This window comes from Amia ocellicauda, chromosome 14, assembly GCF_036373705.1.
Source record: "Amia ocellicauda isolate fAmiCal2 chromosome 14, fAmiCal2.hap1, whole genome shotgun sequence".
Lineage (NCBI taxonomy): Eukaryota > Metazoa > Chordata > Actinopteri > Amiiformes > Amiidae > Amia > Amia ocellicauda.
The window spans coordinates 29,977,878-30,000,439 of NC_089863.1; the positions used below are offsets into that span (position 1 = coordinate 29,977,878).

At 43.3% G+C, this 22,562-nt stretch overlaps 1 protein-coding gene across 1 annotated transcript in view; it reads left to right on the plus strand.

Annotated features, from left to right (window-relative positions):
• The window catches only part of sv2a (synaptic vesicle glycoprotein 2A), a 57,126-nt gene that overhangs the window by 20,855 nt on the left and 13,709 nt on the right, over positions 1–22,562 (plus strand). The window contains exons 2-3 of the mRNA XM_066721596.1: positions 5,734–6,598; positions 22,310–22,490. Of these exons, the coding sequence (XP_066577693.1) occupies positions 5,983–6,598; positions 22,310–22,490 (797 nt within the window). The 5' untranslated portion in view covers positions 5,734–5,982. The remainder of the gene's footprint in view (positions 1–5,733; positions 6,599–22,309; positions 22,491–22,562) is intronic.

Sequence of the window (22,562 nt, forward strand, 5' to 3'; positions counted from 1 at the left end):
ACAGCTTTAACAATGTCTCTTCATTGAAATTGGGTATCTACAGAACTTGTTTCACATTTTGATGAGTCAGTGCCTCAGAGTTTCATGCATTTAAATGAGGATTATTTCCATTTATCTACACACCACACTCCACACACACTTAAGAAGAAATGTTTTTATTGTGAAAAAAAAAATAAAAAAAATAAAAATATATATATATATATTAAAAATACAAAACTGAAATATTCTAATTTGATAAGTCTGCTTGCCCCTGTTGTTATACTTGGTGGAACCAACTTTGGCAGCAATTACAGCTGTGAGCCTGTTGGGGTAGGTCTCTACCAACTTTGCACCCCTAGATTTGGCAGTATTTGACAGTTCTTCTGTTCCAAACTTGTCAGGTTCCTTTGGGAGTGTTGATGGACAGCAATCTTCAAGTCATACCACACATTTCCAGTTGGATTTAGGTCAGGGCTCTGACTGGGCCACTCAGAGACATTGATCTGTTTGTTCCATAGCCACTCCAGTGTAGTTCTGGCTGTGTGATTCAGGTCATTGTCCTGCTGTAAGGTGAACTTCCATCCCAGTTTTAGTTTTCTTGCAGCAGGGCAGCAGGTTTTCTCAAGGACTTTTCTGTACTTTTCTGTGCTCCATTAATTCCCCTTCTATCCTGACAAGTGCCCCAGTCCCTGCTGATGAGAAACGTCCCCATAACATGACGCTGCACCACCATGCTTCACAGTAGGGATGGTGTTGTTTGGGTGATGCGCTGTGTTGGGTTTGCACCAAACATAATGCTTTGAATGAATCCAAAACATTTTTAGTTTTTAATTGTGGTTTCATCAGACCACAAAACATTGACTACAGATTCTCCAGAGTGTTTTCCTGCATACTTCCAGCAGGAGTCATGGCTTGTGCTTAGAATATTGTTCTCACATGCACACTTTGAGCAGTCTTGGCCATAAAGGCCTGTAGCTCTTGCAAGTTGCCGTTGGTCTCCTGGTAGCCTCTCTGATCAGTCTCCTTCTTGCTCGGTCATCCAGTTTGGAGGGACGGCCTGATCTAGGCAGGGTCTTGGTGGTGCCAAAAACCTCCCACTGCTTAATAATAATCTTGACTGTGCTCCAAAGGATATTCAAGGCCTTTGATATTTTTTTATACCCATGCCCTGATCTGTGCCTTTCAACAACTTTGTCTCGGTGTGCTTTTGAAAGCTCCTTTGTGCTCACGGGTGAGTCTTTGCTTTGAAATGCTCTACCCAGCAGAGGGAACCTACAGGAACTGCTGAAATCATGCGAATCAATACAATTTAACACAGGTGGGGGCCACTTTACTTGGCGTGTGATTTTGAGGGCAATTTGCTTACACCTGAGCTATTACAAGAGGTGTGGGCACTTATCCAACAAAGCAGTTTTTATTTTGAATACATGTTCTACACATTTTTAGAATATATACTGTTTCACTTGGAAGTTGTGGGGTAGGATGTGTAGATAAATAAACTAATACAAAAAATCGATACAATGAAATACATGAACATTGTTGACCTATTTGTTGTATGTTAGTATCTGTAAAACAATGCTATTTATGTCCATTTATTTCAATTCAGTGGCACTTTTACAACACATCCCTGATGGAGCTGGCTGGGTGTCGGCTCTAATTCTGGCTCAGTGTGTAATAGAATAAGCACATTCTTCACTACTGATTCTGTGCATTTCCCTCTTTTATCAGTGCTCTCGTTAAATCGTGTGCTGCTTTTATTGAGATGCTCTACGATTCACATTGTGCAACACAAATGCTCCCTACTGAGCCATTAGGTGTCCAGACACCTTGTAAATCGGTGCGCTGCTTATTCTCACAGACACTCAAGTGTTTAAGTGTGTGTGTATGTGTGTGAGTGTGTGTTGGTCTGTGTACCTCCAGAGTGTTGTCATCTTGTTAATGGCTTTTGCTTTTAAATATGTTTTGTCTCTCTTGGGTTGTACTGTGCTTCTTAATGGATATGGTGTGCAGTTCTAGGGAAAGATGTGTAGCAGATGAGACAGGGCTGGAAGATTGATATCAAGCTGGTTAATTTGTTGATGTGAAGTTTATAGGTCACTGATTTGTTAATTTCTCTGCAAACACTTAAATTAGTGACTCTATTCAACTTAATTTCAATCATATTGGAAAAGCAGAAAACTATCTGTGAGGTACAGTGCCTGTAGGAATTATGCACATTTTGTTTTGTTACAACCTGAAATATCAATGCATTTGATTTACCGTACTGACTCCACACAGCAAGGGCATTTTTGAGAGAATCTGTGGCAGGATTTGGAGATCGCTGCCCACCAACAATCCCAGCCAACATGATTGAGTTGGAACAATTTTCTCAAGAAGAAAAATTGGTGAAAATTGCACAATCCAGATGTGCACACCTGGTGGAGACATCTGCCTATCAAGTACTGACTCAGTGGTCACATTTTGGTGTTTCAATTTTTCATGAACTGGGTAAAACACACCTGATTCTTGAGTCTGTGAGAAGTGAATGAGTCCTGTGTGAATATGTGTATTTACAATTCAGAATTCCATATCAAGCAAAACTCCCCAGAGGGGCGAAACACACCCACAATCCTGGTACAGTTTAGTTTGTTAAAAATATATTTTGCAAATTAAAAATACTGAACTGTACTCAGTCCCTCAGTCTCCTGCCTCTTAATATTAAAAACCTGCCCTAAAAATAGACCCTGTGTTCCAATGTCTGGAGAGAGTTTTGTTATTATTAATAGAAGGGGAAAATCCAAACACCAAAAGCATTGCTTAGCAGTCTGAAGCCGGAGAGAGAGGACAATTTTTTCTTTCTAATCCCACCCCACTCACCCTCTCTCTCTCTCTCTCTCTCTCTCTCTCTCTCTCTCTCTCTCTCTCTCTATCTCTCGTTCTCTGTTTTTCTTTCCTTTGATTCCTGGTAAGGCAAGCTCCTACTGTAATGGCTTCTGTCTACAAATACAATTGCCTAGGGATTTTCCAGTCACTGGTTCGGGAGTTATTTAAATCACATTACATTTCAGAGTTATTTTTCTTTCTCTCTCTCTTTTTTTGGCTTTTTTTGCTTTTCTTTTTTCCCGAAGCAGACTCGCCAGACAAAAGGGTAAGCTTTCTAACCAGAGGACATTGTTTCTGTCTTTCCCATCCCCTTTTGCTCCTTAATTGGAATATTCCTAGAACTTTACACATATACACTATTTGAATATATGTATTTATTTGCACACACACTTCTCTCTCTACAGCAATAGAGCATTGCCTTAAAGGTAATGTGCCTTTATGATGATGATTATTATTATTAGTTTAGCCTGACTGTAGGACACCAGCTATTATATTATTATTATTATTTTAAAATTATTCTGCATTAAAATTGGCAATACTGTAGTTATGGATCTGACTCAGAGGTGCCAGGTGTGCTTTTGTTTGTATCTACACAGTGTGCATTGACTGAACTGCTATTTTCATGGCTCTGTGTCACAATCTTGCACCCTTATCACTGTACATATTTACACGACTCTTCACTTTCTCGGGTAGTAGCTGTAGTTGATGAGTTTGCACTGCGTATAGATTAAGTGCAGGGCTGTTTACCTTCCGGGCTTTGAGGTCATGAAGGAGATCAAAGAGGGGCCCACCCTCCCATCCACTGCTTGTTTGGTGCTCGTTAAGTGTGCCCACAAATTGGAGTGATCAGACTCTGAATTAGCATGAATATTTATCGATTTGACTTGTTTTCACCCATATATGGACTTTGTCTGTAAAAGGATTATAGATGGGGGCGAACACCAGTGAGGAGAGAAGGGATAAGAAATTCAGCACAATCCATTTCCCAGCATTCCCCCACGCTGGGACCTGCCTCCCTCCAGAGCTCCTCCCCTTTGCTCCTTAATGCCCTTTCTTCCTCGAAAACACAGCTCTCCCCAACCTTCACCTGACTCCTCTCTGCTATGCTTACTCTCAGTTCAGTTTACTCCACTGAAGACGGAAGCTGTATATGGTACCCGCTTGCTCTTAATAACTGATGTAGTGTATGATAAATGGGTATGTTTTGGGACACCTGGAGGTTGCCCTTGGTGAGAGAGGGCAATAAATAATCATTCCAAAATAAACACAGCTCGAAAAACAAAGAAACAGACAAGCAGACACGTAGAAACATAGAAGCTCAGGGATGAAGAAAAAGAGAGACGTTTTAACGGCATTTGCTGTCAAGGGGATTTTTTCTCTGAGCTGAAAGGTTAACAGTTTCTTTTGCGATGCTGATGGGAGGAGAGTGAGTCAGGAGGAGACTGCAGCAAACGACACACTGACTGAATACCAATACATCTCTCTCAAAGGCATTCAGCTCTTGCCCCACAGAGACAGGATTTCCCTTCGACAGCTCCTTAAAAGGTTCATATAACCTTATCACTATAATGTGAAATACCTTTGTTTACTGCTTAGGCTCCCCAAATGAGTGTCAAACTATTGTTCTAACAACAATGTGCAATTCTGGAGAGCTATTTGAAACGATTTATCCATGTAAACAGGAGCCTGACATTTCTGAGGCTGTCAAAAGCACTTGACAGACCCACAGGAAGTGACCTCGTGACCTCCAGCACAGACTGGTTTAGAGTAGAATATCTGTGTTCAGATGTCCTTCCACTTTAACTGCAATAAAACATAATTCAAATGAAAATGTGTTTTTTAAAGGTACGTTAATAATGATCAAATTAAATCGACATATATTATTATTTGCATTCTTTTTAATGAATGAGAATATATGTTTTCTTTATAGAAGTGTGAGCTCATGTACATTGTTAATATTAATTTTGTTTGATGAAACTCTGCTCTGTAGACCTTTAATATTGATCATACTAGTCAAGACCAATAACTGTTATCTAAGTATGAGCAGAATAGAAAATGCTGAACTATGAACAGAAAAGGAATACACTTGGTCAATACATTTATAAATAGTGTTCTAAATAGGAGCCTATTCCACCTAAGCACAACCCAAGATCTTAGGTCTGGGAATGGTATCACTTTCCTTCTGTACTGATTTACAACAACTGGAAGAATTATGGTCTATTTTTGGACCTGACTTTCTCCCAGAGTCGTCTTTGGTTTTGCTGAGCAGTGCATGGTAATATCTCCTAGTATTTTAGTAATTGCTCCTTCTGCTTCTGCAGTGTATCTAACCTTGTTCCACAGAAAAAGCTGACATATAGACCAGGACTCTGACATCACAGGGGAATATGTTTGTTTTTGTGCTTTGCTTTCTAAACAGGATACAGACTGGGTTTGATTTGGTTTGTGTTTTATCCACAGTGATCAGTGTCAACCTGGTTACTTTGAACATTTGAGAAGGAGTGTTTTTTATTCCCTTTCTCTGTGGTGTTTTTTTATATATATATTCTCATCATTCTAACATTTTTATTCATTTAACCTCTTCCACTACTCATAAAATGAAAACAGTCAGTGCGTACCTCATTATTTTTCTAGTGCCAGTACAAATCAGAAATATTCCTCTGTGTTGAATAACTACTGCCTCTTTAAAATCAGTGCCTGGATTAGTATTGAACATTGTGTGCTGAGGTGTATTAGCTACCGAGACTACTGGGGTTAGACAAAGATAAACAACTGAATACAGTGACTACAAAATTCAATAATCCCCCTGTATTTCCTGAAGTGATTATTTGAACATATTATTCACAGTTTACTCACAGTTTACTCACATTTTACTCACTCTGTTCTCTTCAGGTTAACACAGTGTGGGAGCTGTCCACTATACTAGTGCTGAACACTGACTAAACCCGGCAGTGCTGAAAACAGGACCTGTCCGTGGTGCTGAAACTGCATCTCCATTCAGCACAATCTCCTCTCGATCTGAAGCAGTAACCTTTTCCTGGGGGGCCATAAAACAGCTCGAGAGAAGATTCCAGTAGGAGGATTTGAACAACAGGGGGGAGAATAATAATAATAGATTGATTCAAATTGAAAAATAACAAAATGGATGACGGCTACCGAGACAGGACGGCCTTCATACGGGGCGCCAAGGACATCGCCAAGGAGGTGAAGAGACAGGCGGCCAAGAAGGTGGGCCGGGGGGTGGACAAGATGCAGGATGAGTACACCAAGCGCTCGTACTCCCGCTTCGAGGAGGACGACGACGATGACTACCCCCAGCCCCAGGACGGCTTCTACCGCAGCGACAGCCGCCACAACGATGATGAAGGGGCCAACAGCGACTCCACTGAGGGCCACGACGAGGACGACGAGATCTACGAGGGCGAGTACCAGGGCATCCCACGGGCCGACTCGGGCAAGGCAGACGGGCTGGGCGGGGCGCAGGTCGGGGACGTGGCGGCCGGGGGCGTGGCCGGGGGGGCCCAGTTCCGGGATTTTGGTGAGCTGGCCGCCGAGAGGAAGAAGGAGCGCGAGGAACTGGCACAGCAGTACGAAACCATCCTGCAGGAGTGTGGGCACGGGCGCTTCCAGTGGACGCTGTACTTCGTGCTGGGGCTGGCGCTCATGGCCGATGGCGTGGAGATCTTCGTGGTGGGCTTCGTGCTGCCCAGCGCAGAGAAGGACATGTGTCTATCCGAACCCAACAAGGGCATGCTGGGTAAGTGGACCTACGCAGTTCAATGAGTTAATCGGTCGTGTGAAGGGGTTCTCTTATTGTATAACAGGGGGTTTCTCATGCAGTTTGGGCAAGAGGAGGTTCTGGCTGCAAACGGTGTGATAAAAACCATCTGTTATACAAAAAGAATGATCTATTAGCATGTAAGGATTAGATTTAACAATCAACACCCTTTCTTTCAGTCTTAAAATGTTTGGTCGCTGTAACCGACCTACAGAAGCCCATCTGTTTTTTGTTTTCATGCTGGTTAAACGTAATGAAACTTAAAAACAAAATGGACATCCGGTAAAACTGGCACAGCAGGCATTGTGTCCCAAAATGAACTACTGAATAATTTTGAAGCACTGATAATTCTCTGCACGGAATGACATTTATACACAAGATAAGAGGTATAGGACTTTGTGGAAATGCTGCTCTGTGATTGGCTGGTTTCTCATTTGTGATTTATAATGATTATTATTATTTTTATTATTTTTGTCATTTAGCTGACGCTCTTATCCAGGGCAACTTACATTTGTACCCATTTATGCAGCTGGGCATTTTACTGGAGCAATCTAAGTGAAGTACCTTGCTCAAGGGTACAACAGCACTGCACCACCTTCCAGTCATGAGTCTAGAGCCCTAACCACTACTACACAGTGCTGCCCGATTAGTATTTTGTTTTTTGTATGGTTGTTTTTAAATTACATTAGTAGTTGACTTCTCAAGGGCATGCTACTCAAGTGAGTAGTATTTGTGTGTTTTAAGTTTTGTTTGCTTTTCATTATTATAATACCTTTTTAATTATGATTTATTAAATATGATTATGATTTTGTATCATGCTTTATTATTATATAACTTATGATTGCAAATTTAGTTTGCATTCATACACAGAGGACTTCCTGCAGAGGACTTCCCATGCACTCTCATTATATCTGCATTAAGTCTCTCTTCCTCCACTTAAGCAAATCACTTTAGGTGAAAGGTGTGCAGGGGTTTCAAAAAGCAGATTTAGATGTTAAAAATATATTTTATAAAGCGGAGACACCCCAAACTGACAGTAATGCTCACCCTCACACACATACACACTCTAATTCAGCCAAGAAAAAGCCATCACAATTCCAGGAAATTTCATGTAATGAAGACGAAGGAGGCAGGGGATAGAAAGGGTTGGAACGGCTGTCTCCACTGTACACCCCTTCTCTTCCTCGTCTTCACTCGGTCCAGTCAGCTGAAATCCTGACGCTTTCCTCCCCACACAGATCCCACTGAGAAACGCCTCTGATTTCATTGAGAGCCAAAGCCTTATCACAGGAAAGGAAGGCCAGAATAACATCGTGTCAGTAGGCTGCGAACGCTGTGAACTCCAAGCGTCTGGCAGCTCCTGGGGGGGTGCTTGATTGTGACTCTCTATAATTGCATGTGTGTTTGTGTGTGTGTGCGTGTGTGTGCGTGTGTGTGTGTGACTGGAGCCGAGACCGTGTGACGTCAGGGTTAGTGTCAGCACTGTGTCTTCCAGGCTAAAGCCAACATGTGTGACACTAGCTCCTCTTATGCAAGTCCGCTGATTCCTATTGGAGTGCCTTATTAAGCGACGAGGAGAGATTAAGCCATTTCTAGCTGCTAGAGCACATGACAGTCATTTGGGTTTTTCTTACAGTTTTACCTCAACATTGGTAATTTTTTATTTCTGGGAAACATCATGGATTACTACAGATATCATAAAATACACTATATATAGTTTTGTTTGTATTTCTCTTCCTGAAGTTCAAACACAGCCATTCTAATTATACAGCCCTTTAGGAAAATATACACTCACCTAAAGGATTATTAGGAACACCTGTTCAATTTCTCATTAATGCAATTATCTAACCAACCAATCACATGGCAGTTGCTTCAATGCATTTAGGGGTGTGGTCCTGGTCAAGACAATCTCCTGAACTCCAAACTGAATGTCTGAATGGGAAAGAAAGGTGATTTAAGCAATTTTGAGCGTGGCATGGTTGTTGGTGCCAGACGGGCCGGTCTGAGTATTTCACAATCTGCTCAGTTACTGGGATTTTCACGCACAACCATTTCTAGGGTTTACAACGAATGGTGTGAAAAGGGAAAAACATCCAGTATGCGGCAGTCCTGTGGGCGAAAATGCCTTGTTGATGCTAGAGGTCAGAGGAGAATGGGCCGACTGATTCAAGCTGATAGAAGAGCAACTTTGACTGAAATAACCACTCGTTACAACCGAGGTATGCAGCAAAGCATTTGTGAAGCCACAACACGTACAACCTTGAGGCGGATGGGCTACAACAGCAGAAGACCCCACCGGGTACCACTCATCTCCACTACAAATAGGAAAAAGAGGCTACAATTTGCACAAGCTCACCAAAATTGGACAGTTGAAGACTGGAAAAATGTTGCCTGGTCTGATGAGTCTCGATTTCTGTTGAGACATTCAGATGGTAGAGTCAGAATTTGGCGTAAACAGAATGAGAACATGGATCCATCATGCCTTGTTACCACTGTGCAGGCTGGTGGTGGTGGTGTAATGGTGTGGGGGATGTTTTCTTGGCCCCTTAGTGCCAATTGGGCATCGTTTAAATGCCACGGCCTACCTGAGCATTGTTTCTGACCATGTCCATCCCTTTATGACCACCATGTACCCATCCTCTGATGGCTACTTCCAGCAGGATAATGCACCATGTCACAAAGGTCGAATCATTTCAAATTGGTTTCTTGAACATGACAATGAGTTCACTGTACTAAACTGGCCCCCACAGTCACCAGATCTCAAGCCAATAGAGCATCTTTGGGATGTGGTGGAACGGGAGCTTCGTGCCCTGGATGTGCATCCCACAAATCTCCATCAACTGCAAGATGCTATCCTATCAATATGGGCCAAGATTTCTAAAGAATGCTTTCAGCACCTTGTTGAATCAATGCCACGTAGAATTAAGGCAGTTCTGAAGGCGAAAGGGGGTCAAACACAGTATTAGTATGGTGTTCCTAATAATCCTTTAGGTGAGTGTACATTCTATTAGTAGTAGTAGTAGTTGTATTGAAATGGAAGGAGATTTTAGCAAGGCTTTCCTAATTGGTTTCTAGTTTTTCTAATAAACCATTGTTCCATCTTTCCTAGAAGTTCTTTATCAGGACTTTGGGAGGGACCTAACTCTCTCTCTCTCCATTTCCTGTAAATCAAAATCTAGAAAACTAGAAAGTTTAACTGGAAAACTCAATTTATTTTGATGTATTGTATTTTGTTATTCTTGTCCATCAAAGACATCACACATGTATGTATTGCCCTTAAGTCTTTAAAGTCACACCTGTATTACTTGGCTGAAAAATATTTTAATGCAATACGTAGAACAAAAGGCATTTTATGATTATGATCTCCCCCATGTACATAACCAGAACATCATATTTAAACTGCACATGATTATGTAAATGTACAGGTATTTAAATAGACATACCACTCCCCTCCCCACCCCACCCCCCTCTCTCTCTCTCTCTCTCTCTCTCTCTCTGTTTTTGACTGAAGCTCCTGCATCAAATTTGTCTGTGGGGTCTTTGAGTCATAGCATGGGGAAAGAGAGAGAGAGAGAGAGAGAGAGAGAGGGAGAGGGAGAGAGGAATATGAGCTCTTAAAAAAATGTTTTTATACATAAGCGGGTTTAATTTGTGATTTACAAATGAATATATAGCACTATAAACATACACAGAAGATATGGAATAGAAATTCAGAAGAAAAAGTATTCAAAAAATAATAATTTTAAGAGAAACACAAAAAGAAGAAAGCAGAGAGACAGTTCAGGAAGAAAAGTCAGAAAAGAAAAGCTGAAGACAAGAATTGAAGGTAAGACCTTTCACCTATAGAGACAAATAATTAAACAAAATCAAAAAAATATTAATAAAATAAATAAGCATTCTCAGTAGTTGACTCAGCCAATGAAAATGCAGAGCTCCAATTTGAATAGAGTGACAGTAGGAGAGAGCCCAACTGCCACTGAGACTGATACAAATCTATCGAACAGCAGTCTGACTGCAGAGCTGCCTTTTGAAATCCGATACCCTGAAGACATTCGCTCTGCACAGGCTAAGAAGGACTACAAACAAGCTGTGATGAGAGCATCTCCTGAGACCCTCATCCTAGACTACACCGGTAAAGGAGAAAACAGGGTCAAGAACAATCTACTGTTCTACACTCAGTACCCCACCGCCTTTCACAAAACCCTGTGCCAGACATACGCCAATAACAACAAGAGGGGCATTAGCAGAGGCAGGCAGATCTCAGTGCTGGTAGAGAAAGACACAGACAGTGTGATGCTCACTTTTAATGTAAACCACAATGGGACCATCATGGTGCAGGGCAGCGAGAGCAGCCTGGACCAATTCGCTCTCGGCTTCCACACCTTAAAGCAGCAGACTGAGGCAGAGAAACAAGAGCCAGAGCCAGCCACCCTGCAGTCTGCCCCCAGCCACATGGAGCCAGACAGTGCCCCATCTCCCACAGACTGCCCCCCTGTCTCCCCAAAACTCTCCAGCAACATTAAAACACTAAAGGAATGCCTATCAGTGCTGGAGCGTGTCGTCTGTGCAGTGAAGCAGGCCCTGTGGGAGGGACGGAATATCTGTCTATTCAATAAGCAGGAGCTGGACCCGATTGTCATCGCGCGGAGGGGCATGGTGCTAGTGAGAGACTACGTCAATCTGGAGGTCCATCAGAGGGGCAAGGAGGAAGCCTATAAGAACTGGCATATACAAGATCTGGGGGAGCTCAGGATCCCATGATGGGACCCACCTCCAGGGATGGTCAGTTCCCCCTGCTGGAGCCCAAGTCCAAGATCTTTTAACCATCTTATGAATGATTGTTTTTAAAATGACTTTTAAAAATGAATCTTAACTGTTTTTAAAGATTTAGTTGTTTTTAAATCACTAATTGTTTAGGTTTTTTTTTGGGTTTAGTTTTGTTCTATTTTTTTTGTCAAATACATTGTCCGTTTTGGATTTAATTTTAAATGCATTGGACCTTTTTTGTTTGTTTTTTATTTTTACCTTTTTAATTGGTTCTTTATTTTGTCCAATGCATTTTCAGTTATTTTCAATGTATTTGACTTTTATTGGTAGCAGTTTTGCTTTATCACGTTTGTTTTGTTGTTTTGTGCACTTGTTTATTTGAAGTTAAGTATTTTGTTTTCGTTAAATCACACAGATTTTAAAAATTTTAAGTGATCTTAAAAATTGATTTAAAAAAAGTTTTTAATCATAAGTATTAAAAATTGAAATGTTTTTATTTGTAATGTAAAATACTTTAAACAATAAAACAGTATCAGTGCTGGAGCTGGAGTTTGCGGAGTTCAGGGAGCAGACCCTGAGCACCCTGGCCCAGACCTCCTTGTGCGATCAGCTCCGGGATGAGATGCACAGACTAAAGATCCATGAGCTGAGAGCAGCAGTGAGAGACCTGGAGGAGCAGCGGCAAACCCTGAGGACGGAGCTGCGCAGAACGAGGGAGGAGCTGACCAGGACACCCCAGCACAGCCAGCTGAGGAGCCTGCAGAGCCAGCTGGAGGAGCTAAGAGAGGAGCTACACAGCACTGGAGCACAGAGACTGCACTGCACTGACCCCACAACACCTCCAACCCTTGACGCACCCACTGACGCACCCACTGACCCACCGACACTCCCCACCATTCCTGACACCCCCACTATCACCAGACCTGCCACTAATACACAAACCCCTGAAACGCCACTCCCCCAAAACACACCCGCTGCCCCCACCACTCCCGACGCAAACCCGGAGTGGCAGGTCAACGCAGAGGTGGTCATTCTGAGTGACTCCAATGGGAAGTTCCTGGATGAGAGGCGCCTCTTCCCTGGGCGAAAAGTGAAAAAGTTTTGGTGCCCGACACCACAGAGAGCCCTGGAGCTGCTCTCCAAGAGGAGGCTGTGCCAGGCCAAACACATCCTCATCCACACCAGCACCGCCCCCTGAGTGCCCGCAGGGGCGATGTGGCCTCAGCCCTGAGACAGGTGGCAACGAAAGCCACAGAGGAATTCCCAACTGCCAAAATCACCATCTCCACACAGCTGCCCCGCACAGACGTGCCCCTGCACATCATCCAGGCGATCAACGCAGAAGTGTCCCGAAGATGTGCCCTCCTCCCCAACGTCCACCTGGCACACCACCGAGATGTCCAGCCACATCACCTGTATGACCACATCCACCTCAACAAGACGGGTGTGAGGATCTTCGCAAAGGTCCTCAAGGACACAACCCTGGGCCGAAACCCCACACACCCCCACCTCGAGACCAGGAGCAAACCCCCCAGCCCCCGGCCACATCCCCAGCCACCGGCCCCACCCCACTCCCCACCCCCCCATCCCCAGAGGGCCCGTCCAGCACAGCAGAGCGGACAGCCAGGGACTAGCACAGCCACACAGCTACGCAGCAGCGGCTTCCAGAGCCTGGAGGCCCGATGCCGCCCAGCTGGCCCAGATAAGGCAACTCCTCAGTGTCATCTGTACCACACTGCTGAGTTAATCGAGCCTCAACACACATATATATGGTTGTGGAGATAGAGAGTAAGAAAAAATGTGATTTAATTATTCAGATATTTTGATGCAAACATAAAATCTGTGAGTGATAACACTACCAATAATAATAATAGAATTCTATACATTATGCATATCCATATATAATTATTAATAGTAATATAATATCAGTTGTAGACCACAAATTAAACTTTCTTATGTAGAAGAGACAAGTATAATAAAATATATTAACATGTCCTTTAAAATAAGCAGTTGGAATATCCAGGGTTTGCGCTCCTCAACTTTTGGAATGAAGAGCACAGACCCTGAACTGATCAACACTGTAAATAGTTGTTGTTTTCATTCTTGTAGAGACTTGGTGCTGTGCAGATATATCTACACATTGTCCCAATGGATACAGGGAGCTGATTGTGCCCTACTATAAAAACCCCAAAGTCAGGTGTGGCAGGGCCTCGGGGGGGATTATCGTGTGGTACAGGGAGGAGCTCCGAGCAGCCCTATGCCCAGTACAGAGAGGAGACACACACCTGTGGATGAAAATCAGAAAAGACACCTTACAAAATAACACAGATATATACCTATGTGCAATTTATATGCCACCCGCAGACTCCCCCTACTATAATGAGGAAGGCTTTCAAGAGCTTCAAAAAGAAATCTGCCACTTCCAGACCCTGGGCTCTGTACTGCTGTGTGGCGATCTCAATGCCAGGACTGGCAGAGAGATGGACTACATCAATACAGAGGGGAACACACACCTGTTCGGAGACTCCCCGCTGTGCCACACACACACCTCCACACTGAGACACAGCCACGACAGCATGGTAAACAAGTGCGGGAAGCAGGTAGTGCGCCTATGTAAAAGCCTGGGTCTATATATCATCAATGGCAGGACCAGGGGGGACTCTCTGGGGAGATTCACATACTGCTCGGCTCTGGGCAGCAGTGTGGTGGACTACGCCATAACTGACCTGGACCCACAAGCCATCAATGCGTTTATAGTCAGACAACAATCTCCACTATCAGACCACAGCCAAATAACACTTTACCTAAAAAAATCAGCGCAGCCACAAATCAGAGCCAAACTGCCCACAAAACTGGTCTCCCTGCCCCCCAGTTACAGATGGTCAGAGCCCAGCACAGAGAACTATACAAGAGCCCTGAATAGTGATGAGATTGAAAACATGTTAGACAGATATCAATCCTCACACTATCAAATAAACCAAAACGGAATAAACTCAAAAATATTTGAAAGACTGGCTTAAAATCAAACATTAAAACAATTAAAAACCAAAATATAAAATCGTCTAAAAGAAAAAAAGAACAGTGGTTTGACCAGGAGTGTGAAACTTCTAGGAAACACCTGAGACATCTCTCCAACACTAAACACAGAGAGCCCGACAACCAGGAGGCTCGCCTCAGCTACTGCCAGGTCCTGCGGCACTACAAGCAACTCCTCAGGAAGAAAAAAGACCACTATATGGGCAGAAAACTGACAGAGATCGAAGAGGCTATTGACCAAAACTCTTTCTGGGAACTATACAAAAAAATAAATACCCCAAAAACAAAAAATGAAATACCAATTAAAAATGGAGAAATCTGGAAAACACACTTTGAAAAACAATCCAAACCCAGAACAGGTTAAAATATTTAAAAACCTAAATAAATTGGAAGAAATAATTAAGAATAATCAAAATCCCTTAGATAACCCAATTACAATACAGGAACTAAAACACTGACAGCATCAGCCCTGAGATGCTGAAGTACAGCAGCCTGCAGCTGCAGGAGGCGCTGCTCAAACTCTTTAACCTGGTGCTGAGAGCCGGGTGTTTCCCTGAGGTCTGGAATCAAGGATTGATCACCCCGATTTTTTAAAAGTGGAGACAAATTAGACCCCAATAACTACCAGGGCATCTGTGTGAGCAGTAACCTGGGGAAGGTGTTCTGCAGTATCATCAACGCCTGGATACTGGCCTTCCTTACCGAGCACAGTGTCCTGAGTAAGAGTCAGATTGGCTTCCAACCAAAACACCGCACAACCGATCATATTTACACCCTACACACCCTTATAAATAAATATACCCAAAACAATAAAGGAAAAATATTTGCCTGTTTTGTAGACTTTAGAAAGGCATTTGACTCAATCTGGCAGAAATGATTATTTTATAAACTTCTACAGAGTGGTGTAGGGGGTAAAGTTTATGACATCATTAAATCAATGTATTCTGAAAACAAGTGCGGAGTTAAAATTGGCAACTCAAGAACAGAGTTCTTCACTCAGGGGCGGGGAGTGAGACAGGGCTGCAGTCTGAGTCCAACACTGTTCAACATCTACATCAACGAGTTGGCCACAGTGTTGGAGCAGTCTGGGCCCTGGCAGTCAATCTGGACAAGACCAGAGTTATGGTTTTCCAGAAAAAAGCCTGATCTCAGGGAAACAGGTACCGCTTCACTCTGGGCAGCACTGTATTAGAGCACTGCACCAGATACAACTACCTTGGCCTGACCATCAGTGCGTCAGGGAGCTTCAGCCTGGCTATAAACGCATTAAAAGACAAGGCACGCCAGGCATTTTATGCCATAAAGACACGATTTGGGAAAACAACAATACCAATAACTATTTGGATTAAAATATTAAACTCCATCATCCAACCAATCCTGCTATATGGGAGCGAAGTGTGGGGTCCCCTCATGAACCTCAATAACAAAAATTGGGACAAAAGCCCCACGGAAATATTCCACCTAGAATTTATTAAAAACATCTTACACGTACACAGAAACGCCCCCAACATCGCCTGCAGAGCCGAATTAGGACTCTTCCCTCTGCACATAGCCATACAAAAAAGAGCAGCCAAGTTCTGGCTGCACCTAAACACAGCAGAGACCCAGTCCTACCAATACAAGGCCCTACTGAGCAACCACCTCTCCCCAGACAAGGACAAAAACAACAACAATTGGGAAAATTGACATGTACCTGAAAAGCAAATACACAAAAGAATGGAGACACGAATTAGAATTACAAAACAAATTGGAATGCTACCAGGCCCTGAATAGAAACATTAAATTGGCTGAATACTTAAAAATCCAAAATATAAAAGAGAGACAAAATCTAACTAAATACAGGCTCAGTGACCACAGCCTCGCCATTGAAAAAGGCCGCTACAGAAAATTCTGGGTTGCCAGAGAAGAGCGGCTGTGCAGCCAGTGTGACCTAGGGGAGGCCGAAACAGAGGCACATTTCCTGCTGTCCTGTCCTAAATACACAAAAATCAGGGAGTCATACTTTAAAATATTCAAAATGCATATCCCTGAGTTCAGCACGATCCCCGATTGCTGCAAACTCCCCATCCTGCTGGGAGAGGAGGAGCGCACTGCCATCTTAGCAGCGCAATATGTGTCCACCTGCCACAGCCTGCGAGACAGTGTGTAGACACCAGCCTGTGGGACTCCATTTGCAAAACAAAATAAAAACAGTGATTTTTCTGTTGTCATGACACAAATTTTGATACAAACAACAAATATGGTTTATGTTCTACTTTATTTTATTTCAATGTGTACGATATTTGTTCCACTGAATCTTGTATTGCTATGTTTTGTTTTGTTTGATAGAACATTTGTATCTGCTTTGGAAATATTGTGATAGATCATGCCAATAAAGCACCTTTGAATTTGAATTTGAGAGAGAGAGGGAGGGAGAGAGAGGCAGAGGGCAGGAGAGAGGGAGAAAGAATAGGACACAGGGTCAGATAGAGGGTGAGTACAGGAGACAGAGAGAGAGAGAGAGAGAGAGAGAGAGAGAGAGAGAGAGAGATGGATGAATAGAGGGAGAGAGACTAGGGGAGAAAGGGGGCTGGAGGGTCAAGAGAAGGATAAAGCAATAAGAGAGACCCCATTGAGGGCAATGTAGGGGAATGGATGGAGTGAGAGCAACTGAACCAGAGAGAGAGAGGGAGAGAGAAGAGGTGAGGTGAGGGGGAGAAATAGGAGAGACTCAAAAAGAAGGTGACTGTGAGAAAGAGGGGGATGGAGAGATATTGTGATGATGTGTGGGAGGGAAAAAAATTGCCGCAAGATTCACGCACACACACACACACACACACACACACACACACACACACGCACACACACATGCAGTCATGAGCTGAGGTACCGCTCATCCTCCCTCTCTCCCACTTGTCATCTATTCTTTTGGATTCAGGTTTCGCAAAAGACTCCCATTCCCATTCTCTCTCTCTCTCTCTCTCTCTCCCTGTAGCAGCTGGCTTTATTTTTACAACCAAAGACTGATGCACACAGCTCTGTAGCAGCGTAGCCAAAGAAGAGAGTGTTGAGACAGACAGGCTTTGGCTAAGAACAGGGGGTCCAATGATATTGTCTGCAATACTGGTAGATTGAATCATTGTGGGTGGAAAAATATATAGTATTTTTTTATCAATATTAATTTGAATCTTCCAGTTATTTTCCCTCTTACTGAATTACTCGATTTGCAGCATTAACCTCTGGGGCTCCTCGGGTGGGGTATGCACTGCCCATAACTGAGGCTTATGCGATAATGGAGGATACACAAAATATGTCTAGAGTCTGTAGGAAGGATGCAAACTGCATTAAGCGCTTTTAGGTCGGTTTAAAAGGAACAGATATGACTTAACTACATAGTGAAGTATCTCACCCATCCCTAGCCCAGTCCAGCTACAGTGACATTCTACTGGTGGGTTGGGGGTTTGCTGCCTTTTGTGCTTGGTGTTTTGTCTCATTTGTAGTTTCTCCACAGCCATGACATTGTAATGGGGGTGAAACAGAACCACCCTGGTCCTGGAGAGCTCCTGAAATTAGTTAGTTTTGTAGCTCACTCCCTAAATCACAAGTTTCTACAGACTGGGAACCCAGGCTAGTCAATAACCAGTTCAGCAAGTTCAGTGCTCTTGTGTAGGAGGGACTCTGGTCCTTAAAGGGGGTATTCAGGTGTGTGTTCCCAATGATCTCTGAATGACTGATCAGTTGAATGTATTGTCCGTTAGAAATGGGAGCTCAAAGTTTACACCCCTATCTTCTCTTAGCTCAGTCAACATGGTTTGAAATGGAAGCTGTGAATAATTGCCACTACAGCTGTGTATGCACATTGGATCAGAGAGCATTCACTCAAACTAGGCAAGAAAATAAATCACACTAAGACTCTAGAGGATTTTTAGGATATTTAGGAAAAAAACATATAAAGCACTGGAAATATCATTCGCTTTTGTTGATGAACAAGATGACGAAATTACAATCTGAAAAAATGCAATCCCGCTCCATTTCTCTCTCTCTCTCTCTCTCTTGCCATTTTATCTTTCTCCTTTCTCTCTCTCTCTCTCTTAATATAAATGTATATTCTCTCTCTCTTTCCCCCCATCATCCCAAGTAACATTCCCCCGTTAATGCACCACACCGATAAACAAAACGATCCGGAAGAATGTGCTAGGCTGCGGTCTGTGTCTCTGGCCTGTTGGACTGTCAGCTTGGATCCGAGTGACGCCAAAGACACCCCCGCTCTCACGCAAAGGGGAAAACCAGCTAAAAATAGCTCTGCACACTTCCCCTCCCCCCCAACCCCCTATCCTCCATTCTCCATTCTCCTACTCTCCCTCTCTCTCTCTCCTCCACTACCTGCCCCCAAGCACAAATGATCTGTCACTCCATTGCATCTCTGCCTGCTCAACTGGCAACTGACTGATTTCTCCCTATCGGTCTCTCTCGTTCTCTCTCTCGCCGAATCCAAGCACCACAGCCCCTGCTTAGCAAACTCTGCTCCTTTTTTATTATGAATTAGTGTTAAAACACTGGTGACACTCTGAGTCAATATTTCTGTGTTTTCAGTCCATCTGTTTGGAATAATTAGTCTTTCTCTGTACCGACACATATCAACTGAACAGTCAGCTTTTCAACCCCACAGTGAGGGACGGCACTGTGTCTCCTCTCCTGAGTGCTTTCAATGGAGAAAATCATCTCTCCTCATTGAGAAGAGATGTGAGATAGACTTCGAACCGGCTTTGTTACAAGTGTTTGTTTTTATTTCACTCTCAGAGGTACAGATGTTGAAGGTCATGTTTTACTTCGGGGAAGATCTGACTTCATTATGTGCTTTCTTGATAATAAAATTATTGTTTTTTTCGTGTTCTAAAACAAGCAGATGTGTGAAATGAAAGGCAAATTACAAAGCAAGGTGATGTAGAATATTTAAGTCTTTGTCTTTAATGAAAAGCAAGAAGCGTTAAGTTTGAGTTGAGTTGTTTGTGCATTCCTTGAAATACACAACTTGTCTCCCAGCGAATCTTTCTTTGCACTCGACAGTGCACCCAACCGAACACTGACCGGTTCATGGTTCTAACAGGTGCGTTGATCTGTCTAGCCTTGATTGCAGGTTGGAGAGAGTCCTTTTAAGGGAAAGCAATTATTAATAAATGTGTGATTCATCGTCAGATTGGAGAAACGAATCTGGATTAAGCACACTAATCAGAGCTTTAAAGGCAAGGAGGGACAGCAGACATACATGTAAAAGTCTGCAGTGCCTACAGGAAGTACAATGTTTATACAGGAAATACCAGTGTGTATATATATATATATATATATATATATATATATATATATATATATATATACGGTAATACAGTCCTCAATGCCAAACACGTTCAGTACGTCCTTCTCTGTGTGAAATTACGTGTCTAAGTCAAGTAATGACAGGTCTCCGTACAGCTTCTGTGAAGATTGAACACACCTCTCGCTCTGTTGCCTCTTTCAGATCATCAGTCGTGCGTGGGTTAGTGCTGTCTGTCTCCAGAGATAGCAGCCATAGTTACATGGCTCTACAAGGCCAAGCCAAATCTCCACCATGAAAATCAGTTTGAGCGTTACCGGTTTCCTAAAATAGGCTGACATGGCGCTTTTAGGTTAAAATGGCACAGTGTTCCAATGGTGCCAGTCTAAAGTCCAACAATCTTTTACAATTTCAGTTTGCAGACTGCAGGGGTTACAGATCTACACTCACCTAAAGGATTATTAGGAACACCTGTTCAATTTCTCATTAATGCAATTATCTAACCAACCAATCACATGGCAGTTGCTTCAATGCATTTAGGGGTGTGGTCCTGGTCAAGACAATCTCCTGAACTCCAAACTGAATGTCTGAATGGGAAAGAAAGGTGATTTAAGCAATTTTGAGCGTGGCATGGTTGTTGGTGCCAGACGGGCCGGTCTGAGTATTTCACAATCTGCTCAGTTACTGGGATTTTCACGCACAACCATTTCTAGGGATTACAAAGAATGGTGTGAAAAGGGAAAAACATCCAGTATGCGGCAGTCCTGTGGGCGAAAATGCCTTGTTGATGCTAGAGGTCAGAGGAGAATGGGCCGACTGATTCAAGCTGATAGAAGAGCAACTTTGACTGAAATAACCACTCGTTACAACCGAGGTATGCAGCAAAGCATTTGTGAAGCCACAACACGTACAACCTTGAGGCGGATGGGCTACAACAGCAGAAGACCCCACCGGGTACCACTCATCTCCACTACAAATAGGAAAAAGAGGCTACAATTTGCACAAGCTCACCAACATTGGACAGTTGAAGACTGGAAAAATGTTGCCTGGTCTGATGAGTCTCGATTTCTGTTGAGACATTCAGATGGTAGAGTCAGAATTTGGCGTAAACAGAATGAGAACATGGATCCATCATGCCTTGTTACCACTGTGCAGGCTGGTGGTGGTGGTGTAATGGTGTGGGGGATGTTTTCTTGGCCCCTTAGTGCCAATTGGGCATCGTTTAAATGCCACGGCCTACCTGAGCATTGTTTCTGACCATGTCCATCCCTTTATGACCACCATGTACCCATCCTCTGATGGCTACTTCCAGCAGGATAATGCACCATGTCACAAAGGTCGAATCATTTCAAATTGGTTTCTTGAACATGACAATGAGTTCACTGTGGTGTTCCTAATAATCCTTTAGGTGAGTGTATAAGCAACTGAGCTAGAATAACATCACCCTGCATTTTTGGGGGGCCTTTGAAAGCCTTTGTCAGAATTCCCTCTGAATAGTTTCAGCTTCTGCATTGCGGAGACTGGAGAGTAATCGCCACGAAAATCTTCCCCGGTCGCATTGCTCAAGAAAGGAGAAGGTGACTCTCCCTCTCTCTCTCTCTCTCACACACACACACACACACACACACACACTGATAGCTGTCTTTTCTTTCCACTCAGTCACCTTCACACACCCCTCTCTTGATAAACTTGCCGACACACTATTCTCTACCCTGCTAACCGTATAACATTGCGGCAACGTTGTAACAAAAAGACCACAGATCAGTAGGACACTGGTAACACAAAGTGAGTCCAGGGGACACTGTAAACACACTGTAAAATAACACTACGTTCAAATAACCCAAACAGGAAGATTACTTAAGTTTAACGAAAAACATCTGACAAAATATACTGTACTTATGCATTCAAAACAATAGAATTGTGCTGTCTGTGTATTGTGCTTTCCAAGATGGATCTACGGAATGAGCTAGTTACTAGACCAGTAACAAAATACACAGAATGAAACATTGATTGAAGTGCAAGGGGAGGACATTTCGCAAAAGTGTTTTTGCAATCCCAGAGATGGAAGTGTGCACACAACAGTACTGTATAACAAAGAACTTTTGACTAAGATACGTGCATGGTTTATAAATGAATAGGTCATGTTGAAGGTGTCTCTTATTGTATAAGAAACATTCTCTTGTGCAGGGTGGGTGAGTGAGCTGCACAAACTGTGCAATATGGCATCTTATGCAATAACACACATAAGGATCAGATGCACAAATGTCTTTACAGTGATTTTGTTGTTGTTAACCACAAATCTGCTGTAACTAACTTATAGCAGCTGATCTATGTTGTGTTTTCATGCTACAAAACACAAATGGACATATGGTGAAACTGGCACCGCAGTGTCCTGAAACGTCATTGGGAACTGAAGGATTTTTGTTGGAAATGCTTGTTTTTTAACCCTGCTAAACCTCAACCGAATAACCCTTTGAAGTCACTCAAGATATAGAGTTGGTCTGCTTTGTGATCTTTCTGACCACCCTATCTATCTCTCTCTCCCCGTCTCTCTTCCTCTCCCCACCCCTCTCTCTCTCTCTCTCACACTCCCCCAGGTCTGATTGTGTACCTGGGCATGATGGTGGGAGCTTTCCTGTGGGGTGGGCTGGCGGACCGCATCGGCCGGCGCCAGTGTCTGCTCATCTCTCTCTCCATCAACAGTGTCTTCGCCTTCTTCTCGTCCTTCGTGCAGGGCTACAGCACCTTCCTCCTCTGCCGCCTGCTCTCCGGGGTCGGGTGAGTAGACCGGGGAAGGGCTCCAACCACGTTCCCAACTCGTACGTTTGTGTCATCGTTCTCCACACATCT